The following is an 11,448-nucleotide window of genomic DNA, read 5'->3' on the forward strand; positions in this document are numbered from 1 at the left end:
GATTAATGAGGTAGAATCATTTAAATATTTAAGAACTATGATTTCTAATAGACAATGTCAAGGTTAAGAAAAATTTTGAAATTAAATCATTTGAAATTGCACAGAAAAATCCGGCTATATACCAGTTAGTGAGATCGGTGTTACTGTATGGATAAGAGTCGTATTATGACAATGAAACAATATCCAACAAATTTTGTAGATTTTAAAACAAAGCCCTCAGAAGAATTTTGGAAGTAAAATGGCAGGAGAAGATTAGAAATGAAGCTATAAGAGAAATTACTCTGGTGCCCTATGTGGATGAGATCGTGGTGAGGGGTTGATGGAGAGGGTTTGGTCATGATCTTCGCACTCCCCAAGAGAGATTAGTTCACCAAACGTTTAACTGGGCTCCACAAGGCACTAGAAGAATTGAAAGACCCAGGCCTACATGACTGAGGACTATGAAACGTGAAGCGGGAGATGATGAATTGAGAATTATTGATTAAAAAGCTTACTATAGAGATGACTGGTGAAATCTAACAGAGGCCCTCTGCATCAAGAACCGTAAGAGGAGATGATGATGATGACGATGATATATATATATATATATATATATATATATATATATATATATATATATATATATATATATATATATATATATATATATATATATGTGTGTGTGTGTGTGTGTGTGTGTGTGTGTGTGTGTGTGTGTGTGTGTGTAAATGAATATACTTCATATTCAAATAAACCCTAAAAAACCTTTTGATATTAATATCTCTCTGCCTTTTTATGAAAAAAAAACCGTGATTAAATTTTTTTTTTAAGTTATGTACTTTTGCCAGAGTTGAAAATAATCTAGACGGTTGACTCGAAATCGTGTGTTTATTTTGAGTCAAAATGTTCCCTTCTGCAATAATATATAGGATTTGTAAGATTGTAAATCTTCGCCCTTTTATAATAATGTTATCACTAACACTGGTTCATTTATTTTAATAAGACACGAATACCTTTTGATATCGTATTTACTCTACCTTGGGATCAACGATCCAAAGGAATTTCTCTATATGATAACTACTTATCCTTGTAGAAACGATCTTGTAAAATTATTATTTTTAGGGATATGAAGTAAACTAACACGACTAGCTGCTGGTAAAGTGGAGCTGAAGAAATATAGAACCAAAACAAAATGAGATTAACAACTGACTATTCCATTTTACATTATGAACTTGAGCCACAATGGTATTTATATACCTCTTCCAAAGAGTATAAAGTTTCAATCTGAAGTATTGAAACTTAATAGTATCTTGGTTATCGGAAGCGAGTTTCCAAATATATTTCTTTCATATTGGGAAGAAAAAATCTTTAAACAAATGAATCTTTCTACAAAGTTGAAGGCTTATGAAATATTTGTCAAATACAACAAAGAAAAAAAAAAAGAAGCACTCTTTATATTTGAAAATTATTTAAGTTTACAACGAGCGTTCTTGAATGTCACTAAAGTAACGTCTAGTTAATGATTCTTAAATTTATATAAAACTCAATATGTTTGAAATTCTGATGATATATAAGGAAAATAAGCAGCATAGAAAATTAAACAATATAAACGCATGTATATTGTTGAAAGATACCGAGAGTATATTTACGCTTAATTTCTTGGAAAATAACTAAATTTGAAATAGTATTACGATATTAGATTACGTTTCCTGTAATCGAGCAATCTCATATTACACCTCCACACATACAGATACCTCACAAAAACGGCATGCAACACCAATAGATATTTGTATGACTATTGGTTTGATGATCATAGAAAAAATACTTAATTGCCTGATTCCCTAAATGAGGAGCACTAACTTTCTTCGGAAATAGAATGTACACATCCCTCAAAAGTGCGTTTCATCATGTACAATATACAACAAACAGTGATAATCATACAACTCAATGAGTCGAGTTTTCGAATCCAAAACCAAGATGAGAAGGAACAAATACAGCATAATGAAAAGAAACGGGCCTTAACCTTAATTAATAACTGTTTGTGGAATGTATTCTCTCAGAGAGAGAGAGAGAGAGAGAGAGAGAGAGAGAGAGAGAGAGAGAGAGAGAGAGAGAGAGAGAGAGAGAGAGAGTCTAGAAATACCTTTTCCAAACATTGTATAAACAGCGATTACAAGTTTTCTGCCTTGTGCTGCTCAGTTGAGAGCTGCAGTGCGTTAGGAATAGCTCAAAAGACTTAACTGTTGTTTTAACAGCACTTATGAGAGGTTGGGAACAGAAACGATAGAAAGCCATCTACGGCTAAGTGGATGCGGGAGCCTGTGGGCAATTATCAGCCATCCCCCTTTTACAAATGTGGCCATAGAGCAGGTATGTATACAAGTAATTAGGAGAGATATCCAAATATATATATATATATATATATATATATATATATATATATATATATATATATATATATATATATATATATATATATATATATATATATATATATATATATATATATATATATATCAGACAATACCGTAAAGAAAAGGTGTCAAATAAGAAAATGGTGCATTGAATTCAAAGAAGGGTGGGCTGCTAGCCTGCATCATAATAAAGCAAGCCTGGTCTGCCAACAGGAGACGGAAATAGGAAAAAAAATTAAAAAAGAAATCAACGAACTAAGAAAACATACGATAGAGATTATGTTCAAGTTCCAACAACTGGGAATAAGAAGCTAACAAGTCATAGACAATGTTGTAGAAAAAGGATTAGTATCCAAGAGATACAAAATAAGGCAACATGCCGGGCATAACTTAATGAGAAAATAATTATCAACTAAGTAGGGGAGTTCATGAATTCCACCAGTCGAATAGTAGCACAGCTTAAGACAAAAAAGCAGCTAAGATTTTACTTACTTCATTATATTTTGAGTTAACTAGTGTGGAGTCAGCTGAACTTATTTGTTATAATATTTAATAAACAAAAAGTTAAATAGAATGATAAAGAAGTAACTAGGCAAAAAAAGGTATATGCAGTTACTCGTAATCTCCACGAGTATATCCATCAGACTGTATATGCATGTTAATTATGCAGTGCCACTTTGTAGATGCCCCGTGGGTCTAATTGGGTTGTCCTTAGTTGAAATGATACAATTGTTGGTCCATGATCCATGTGAAGTTGCACGTACCAACAACGAAATAATAATCAATCAATCATACTGTAAACATAATTTACGTGGAATTTATCTAATTGTCTCGTCCTTCGGTGTCTCTGTAGATACAATGTGCATTACTGGTTTTATATGCTATTATTTGTGCAATTGCACAAAATCTTGAACAAGGTACCGTGTTCATTCTGGATTCACAGGAGTTTGGTCTGTAACAGATCTTGCAGTTACACGAGCTTGAAAATGCCTCAGGTTTTAGCTCTGTAATACCCTTGAGGAACCCATCTTGTCTTTGTTCTTCATATCCATAATGACATGGAGCAGGAATTCCTATATCGTCCTTTAATAAGTTGTACTGTACTAACTGTTTGCCTGTAGATACACCCTTTGGTATGTAGCTTTAGACTAGAAGTTGTTGGGAACTTCATAAAATCTAGATTCTTCATGACCTGGTACCTGAAGAGGCGTAGATTATTCATTCTTTTGAAACCTTTTGACAACATTAGTCAAATACTCTTCAATATTTTCTAGTATTATGTCTGATAGGTCTTCTCTTGCAAGGTCTTTAAGAAGATATGTACAATCTTTCCTCGCATTAGAGCTGCATGGTTTGTCCCAACTTTAAATTGTCGTGCCACAACTACTGAGTGAACGAATAGCCAGTAATGAATGTTTTAATATCTTGATTCTCCACTGCTTCAAAAAAATCATGCGGTTATGTGCCACTATCCAGAAAAAGTCCAAAGTTTTTAAAAACATTTTATTCATAGACACTATGATAGTAGTGAATAACACACAAATATATCAGTATCTGAAGAGAAAATTGATGGACTTCAAATACTTGTAGATTTCCCAGCAGGATTAATGTAAATGAACAATATTTCATCGGGTTTATCAACAGTAGACCTCGAGTTAGGTACCTTTGCCACGTGTCCATACTGTAGTTTAGGTGCTTCTACTCCAACTATACCACTTAGAAACACAGTTACTCTTGACAATCTTTCTTGATGTTGTAGAGGAAATGTTTGAAAGAATTTCTAGAATTGATTTTTATCATGGACTGAAGACCACAACGCATTCTTGTCTCCTGGTCAGGCTATCAAACTTCTTGATATTGTTATGTGAATAGATTCTTTCTTGGTGCATCTTAGTCTTTTTCTAACTTTTGTTACACTTATTATTATTATTATTATTATTATTATTATTATTATTATTATTATTATTATTATTACTAGCTAAGCTACAACCATATCTGGAAAAGCAGAACTCTATAAAACTAAATAAATTAATTTGCTTCGTTTGACAGATATAATTCTAATCAATTTCCTTTCAACTAACTTTCCAAAGGCTTTCATGGAATTTCCAACAGCAAATTCTTCTCTATATCAGGAACTAATTCAGTTGTTTTAGTTTTATGTAGTTTTCCATCTTTTAAGATGAAGGATGTACCTATACATGTTAGTTCATAAGCTAGAAGCTATAATAGAAAACACCGACCCTCTACCTATGGGCACCCTGATACTTGCACGAATTTTTGCCACGAATGTCGTGGCAAGTCGTGCCATTTTTGGGAACGAACTGGGAGGCTCCCACACTGTTCACGGCTAGTTCACGCATAGTTCACGATGAGTTCACGACGAGTTCACAAATAGTTCACGAATGCATGCCCGTTCATGTCCACATTGAGAAGAACTGGCATGACGACTTCAAGCATAGTTTGCGCATAGTTTGCGCATAGTTTGCGCCTAGTTTGCGCATAGTTTGCGCCTAGTTTGCGCACTTCCCACATTGGCACGACGAGTTTCCACAATTTGGATGGTGTCGTGCCGACTTGGCCACGCCATATAAAAACGGGGCTTCTCCAACCCTTGGTCATTCTTGGATTGGCTTTGGAAGAGACAACCATGCTTACTGTCAGAGACACCATTGTAAAGAGGAGAAGATTCCTATACCTGGCAGCTGCTCTAGCCATTGTTAACGAGTAGCAAAAAAAGGCTGGCAGAGGCCGAAGAGCAACAAAAGGCATCCAACCTCGAAGAAAGACACAGAGGAAAGTGTGGGCCAGGGAATGGCTAACCAGAAGGCACGAGTTTGGACAGTATGACAGTCTACATACTGAACTCCACGGGTAAGATCAAAGGGGCCACAAAAATTACCTCAGAATCACAGCTGACCTGTTCCAATAGATGGTTGAGAAGTTTACCCCTCGCCTCCAGAAGCAGTCTACCTTCATGAGGGAACTGCTTCAAGTTGGACTGAAGCTGGCTGCCACCCTCTGCTTTTTAGCCACTGGAAATTCCTATCCAAGTCTGCAGTACAGCTTCAGGGTTAAAGCAAGTACCATCTGCAAGTTCATACCCGAGGTGTGTAAAGCCATCATCACGGTCTACAAGGACGAAGTGCTGTGCTGCCCCAAAACAGAAGAGGAGCGGAAGGAAGTTGCTGCCAGGTTCAGAAGCCACCCAATACTGGCTCTTACTACTACAACTACAAGGGCTTCCATAGTATTGTACTGATGGCTGTGGCAGATGCTACCTACAAGTTCCTCTATGTGGATGTTGGAGCAGAGGGTGGTGCGTCGGATGAGAAACATGGAGTAACTGTTCCCTGCAACATGCTGTAGAAGAGAACAGAGTTGGAGTGCCTCATCCAGAACCACTCCCTAATGATGACCACCCAGTGCCCTATCACTTCGTAGGGGATGACACCTTTGCTCTCCGAACCTGGATGATGAAATCCTTCTCCCATCGGTCACAAGTCCTACGAGAACACATATATAGCTACAGGCTGTCTCGTGCTCGACGTGTCGTGGAATATGCCCTTGGAATTTTATGTCAAAGGTTCCGTTACTTCTTAACGACGAAATATCAGCACCCCGACACCATCAACCTGATCGCCATGTGCGCCTGTGTTCTGCACAACCTCATCGTCATCAGATACCCACACGAAATTTCAGAAGTGGACCGCGAAGATCCGAACACATGATCTGATCCCTGGTGGATGGAGGACTGAGTGACACCTGCAGGGGCTGCTGTCTCTAACCAGCCATCATACCCAGAAGGATGCAAAGGATCAGCGAGACTACCTTTCACATTACTACATGTCCCCTGCTTGTGCTGTCCCTTGGCAAGAAAGAATGGTAGTAGCTCCATGATCTGCATCCACAGTTGTTCCATTTTTGAAATAAAAGAAACGTTTATTTTCCACGTGTGTTTTTTTTTTTTTTTTTTTTTTTTTTTTTGCCCTTTATTTTTTGGAATAAGAAAGCATTTTATTTACATGAAAACAGCAAACATCAAATATGTACAACTATCATTGTCCAATTATTTACAAATATTTACTAAGTGTCTCATCTCAGTCAGTGTCCTTACTGGTAGTAGCTCCATGAGCTGGATCCACAGTTGTTCCATTTGTGAAATAAAAGAAACGTTTATTTTTCGTGTGTTTTTTTTTTTGTCCTTCAGTTTTTGGTTTCATTTTCTTTCTTTTTTTATTTTTTTTTCGTTTCCATTTTGTTTCACTTTATTTTAAGGTTAAAGAGAAAAATAAGTGTTTTGAAATAAGAAAGCATTTTATTTACATGAAAACAGCAAACACCAAATATGTACAACTATCATTGTCCAATTATTTACAAGTATCTCATTTCAGTCAGTGTCCTTGCTGGTAGTAGCTCCATGAGCTGCATCCACAGTTGTTCCATTTTTTAAATAAAAGAAACATTTATTTTTTTTGTTGCCCTTCATTTTTTCGTTTCTTTTTCTTTCCTCTTTGTTTTGTTTTTTAATTTTTTTTCGTTTCTATTTTCTTTCACTTTATTTTAAGGTTAAAGAGAAAAATAAGTGTTTTGAAATAAGAAAGCATTCTATTTACATGAAAACAGCAAGCATCAAATATGCACAAGTATCACAGTCCAAATATTTATAAATTTTTACAAGTGTCTCATCTCAGTCAGTGTCCTTGCTGGTTGTGGTACCGCTGCGTGGTGATTTTCGATGGACTGGTGGGGTGTTGAGTTCCTTGGAGGTGTAGAGGGATGAGGGTTACATGCCCTCTTCTAGGTTGTTCTAGACGGACCCTGGGGTCAGGGCCGGGAAGCTGAGTGGTGTCACAGGTGTCTTGAATGTGTCTGACAGCGACGACACTGAAGGTGTTGGTGAAGGAGCTTGGACAAGGGTGGCTGACGATTCTGAAGTTGTTGGTGAAAGAGCCTGGACAAGGGTGGCTGACGGTGCAGGTGGCATCGCTGGTTGCCACTCCGTGGTACGGGGCCAGGAGGACTGGCCTGAAGACTGTGGTGACTGGGGCGGCATCCAGGTTAGAGGTGATGGCTGACTGGCTGGATGATGCTGCTGAGGCTGCTACTGCTGCTGCTCTGGCGGTGCCTGCAAGGTTTCTGGTTGAGGTGGATGCCAGAACTACTGCTGCTGAGGGGGCTGCCAAGGTTGCTGCTGCTGTGGGCCTGGCCAGGTCATGAGTGGTTATTGATGTGGCTGCTGGAAGAGCTGACGCCACTGCCTGTAGCGGTGTACAATGTTGAAGCAGTCTATCTGGAATTCATGCCATTAGTCTTCCGAGATGGCATGCATGTGGCCTTCCACCAAGCATGAAAATCTATGTACGATCTTGTGCTGGCCAATGTACAAGTGGCTGGGCGCTAAGGAGTCTGCTTTGGACATGATCTGAAACATACAAACATTGTAACAATTTAGTACAGCATTTCAATGCAACATATTGCACATTCTATGTCAAAAGCAATGGATGAAACTGGAATACAATCTACATGTACACATTGGGATTCTCCCATCTTGCACTACATTACTAAGGTCTTTGTGGATCATCCTGGTGTTGCCAGTTGTGGTGTCTGTCTTTGTTGTTGGTGGGCTGGACCGCTTCCCCATACCCTTGCCCTTCCCGGTGCTAGTAGATGCTTGGATGTGGGAATCTGTGGACCTCACTTCATCATCATCTCCCTCACTGACCGTCACTGCAGCTGACTCTGGGACAGCAAACTGCTCACTGGGGACTGTCTCTCCCCGGACAATGTGTTGGATTAGGAAACACAAGGTCTCCATGATCTGGTCGTCATGGGCAATCCTTTGGGCCTGGCCAGTTCCACTCTTCTTCTCCTTTTTCATAATCTTCCCCACCCTGGTTCTCAAGTTTTCGTAATGCTTCTTGCATTGGGCACCAATGGCAGGAGGCTCCACCTGCTCTTCAAGTTGGTCCCACCGGCTGTTCTTGGCTGCCACGTTGAGCCACGCCAACCTAAACTCCGCCTCTTCTGTCCAGCGGTAGTCAGGGATTTCTTTCTTGGACACCCGGACCCGCTTCTTCTGGTTTCTCTCATCCTCACTGGATGACTGTCTCTGGATTTCGATTGGATCCTTCTGTGTCTCAAGGATCACGAGATCGAGACTTGATATTGATTTGTGAGGAGAATTATCTCTATCAGCGGTCTCTGCCTTTGCCCTGTTGGCTTCTGGCCTTCTCCCTCTTCCTTTTGTCAGCTTGGTTTTAGGCATGTTGTCTCTTCGCTGGCGAGCTCTGGAATGGCGACCGGTGTCCAGGAAGCTCTATAAATAACCCCATATCGACGCGAGCGCCACTGTCGCACACTAGCTGTGAACTGCTCACGAACTGTTCGTGAACTGTTCGTGAACTGTTAGTGAACTGTTCGTGAACTGAATGTGAACTGCTCGTGCCATGCGCAAACTGCTCGTGCCATCAATGCGTGCAGTACATGTGACCCTGTCAGTATGAAGGCACGGCCACGCTTCGACGCGCGCATATTCGTGAACATGTCGTCAACTACTCGTGAACTCGACGTGAGCCGTTCGTGAACTATTCGTAGTAGTTCGTTACAGTCATGGCATGACACGCATTGCCAAGCACTGGCACGTATCCTCCCGCATCGTCCCGACAAGTTCGAGACAAGTTCACGAACAGTTTGCGCATAGTTCATGACCCAGTCCTGAAATTTTGTTTGGACCAAAATTTTGAACATTTAAAAATTTTCGTCACGACATGCCACGATGTCACGACATGCCACGATGTCACGACATGCCACGATGTCACGACGGGTATACGAACACTTCTTGCCAGTTTACGACTAGTTTGCGCATTGGCATGACTCGAGTCGTGACAATACGTGCCACAAATTCGTGCAAGTGTCAGGGTGGCATGTAGTATTATCCCCTGAGCATTAGATGCCTCTTTTGCTAGATTAACGTTTTTTTTTTTTTTTTTTTTTTTTTACTCTTTCATTTGAGAACCCCTTTCCCTCAACAAAGGATGAAGTATTTGCTTGGCCTTTTTATTTGACAGCTTGTTCATGAAATTTATTGTATTTATTACGTCCTTCATTGACGTATTTTATATTAAAATCTGCCTTTGTCTTTGACAAGTCCTTTTCAGTTGCAAAGTTTAATACTTAATCCTAGACTGTTAGAATAAAGAGATTACCCATATCAAGAAATAACTTCTACCCTATTCATAATACAATGATTACCCTTCCAAGTTATATGTCCAAAAACTCGTGATGCACGACATACTCATCATCTCCCGTTACTCCACAATTTTTTCAATGAAACATGTTTATTGAAGGATGATGTAGGCATTCATGATCCATGTCATTATGGATATGCAGAACAAGGACAAGATGGGCTCCTCAGGTGTATTACAGAGCTAAAATCTGAGCATTTTCCTAGCCTGTGTAATTGCAAGATCTGATACAGACACAACTCATGTGAATCCAGAATGAACTCTGTATCATGCAAAAGATTTTGTGCTTGTGGAAATTCAAGCAATTACGCAAACAACAGAATATAAAACCAGTTATGCATACTGTATCTACAAATGCCCCAAAGGACGAGAAAATTAGATATTTTCCCGTAAATTAGGTTTGATAAGAATTTTCATTTTACAGTATGATTGATTGATTATCATTTCGTTGTTGGTACGTGTAACTTCAGATGGATCATGGACCAACAATCGTGTCATTCAAACTAAGGACAGCCCAATTAGGTCTACGGGCATCCACAAAGTGGAACTGCATAGTTAACATGCATATACAGTCTGATGGACATATTCGTGGAGATTACAGATAACTACACAGGTTTATACCTTTTCTGCCTAGTTACTTCTTTATCATTCGATTTAATTTTTTGTTGATTAAATATTATAACAATTATGTTCAGCTGACTCCACACTAGTTAACTCAAAATATAATGGAGTAAAGTTTTTGTTTTGATAGAATTAACGTTAGTTGACCAATTCAACTATCTAATCATATATTATGTCCTTATAGTAGCACAATTTGAAAATAAACTGCACAAATATGTGTCCATCTAGTGTTAAAAAGTGTTTTGAACAAATTTAGTCCCATGTAGTTTTCCTCCAGAAGCATCCGTTCTCGAGATATAGAGAGTTTTCCGATTGAGTCCGGCAGCCCTCTTATCGGCCATTTTTTAAAACAATCTCCCCATACAAGAAATGTGTACCCAAGCTAGAAATCATCCCTAGATATCATACAATCTTTTATAAGAGAAGAGCTGTATACACTTCCGTGCCACAGTCGCCCTCTATGTGGCACCTAAACTAGCTCGAAAAAAACATTGAAAAGGCTAGGAAGAAGACATAAAATAAGATTATTATAGGTATTTTCCCGAGACCGAATGCCAGCCAATTGACCCTCAGTTAGGTCATAGGGATAAATGAAAGGCTAAAGTCCATATGCCAGCAAAAGAAAGTTACCTCTAAAGATCCTTGGGACACTTTCTATGGCAAGAGCAAGTTATACAAAAGAGATGAAATACACTTTAGTGGAGAAGGCAAATGAGTATACGGAAACCAACTTAATCTCAACATCTAAAATTACTTAGGGAACAAAGTAGACAAAGGATAGACTCGACCCTTAGAAACCCCTCCAGCAATAAGCACTAAATGTGACAGAAACATTAGATAATTCAGGAAGAAGTAAATTTCAAACATTAGTAAATCAGGGAAACTACTAAAGCCACAAGGGCAGAGAAAAAAAAAGACATTAAAAATTCTCTCAGAGTAGCACAATTCAATGCTCAGTTACTTAGAAACGAGATGGAAAACTTCAGAGTAATGATAGCTAGTGAGGAACCAGATGTCATAGGTATTACCGAGACCTGGATTCAAGAAACAATAAAGGATTCTATCAGAGAATACGAAATCCACAGTTACAAGCTTTTCAAGCAGGAACTTCGTACTAAAGAAGGTGGAGGGGTAATACTCTTTGTTAGAAATCACCTAAACCCAAGAGAAATTAAATCAGAAACTGAATA

The 11,448-nt window shown here is 38.8% G+C and overlaps 1 protein-coding gene across 1 annotated transcript; it reads left to right on the forward strand.

Annotated features, from left to right (window-relative positions):
* Positions 1-5,651: 5,651 nt before the first annotated feature.
* LOC137619854 (uncharacterized) lies at positions 5,652-6,121 on the forward strand. Its single transcript, XM_068350144.1, has 2 exons — positions 5,652-5,709; positions 5,760-6,121. The coding sequence occupies exons 1-2, from the start codon at positions 5,652-5,654 to the stop codon at positions 6,119-6,121; spliced, it is 420 nt and encodes a 139-aa protein (XP_068206245.1).
* Positions 6,122-11,448: the final 5,327 nt, after the last annotated feature.

This window comes from Palaemon carinicauda, chromosome 26 (genome assembly GCF_036898095.1).
Source record: "Palaemon carinicauda isolate YSFRI2023 chromosome 26, ASM3689809v2, whole genome shotgun sequence".
Lineage (NCBI taxonomy): Eukaryota > Metazoa > Arthropoda > Malacostraca > Decapoda > Palaemonidae > Palaemon > Palaemon carinicauda.

Coding starts and splice junctions, on each gene's coding strand:
- LOC137619854 (XM_068350144.1), top strand. CDS start 5,652: ATGGCTGTGGCAGATGCTACCTACAAGTTCCTCTATGTGGATGTTGGA. Junction 5,710..5,759: donor GGATGTTGGAGCAGAGGGTG/GTGCGTCGGATG, acceptor AACATGCTGTAG/AAGAGAACAGAGTTGGAGTG.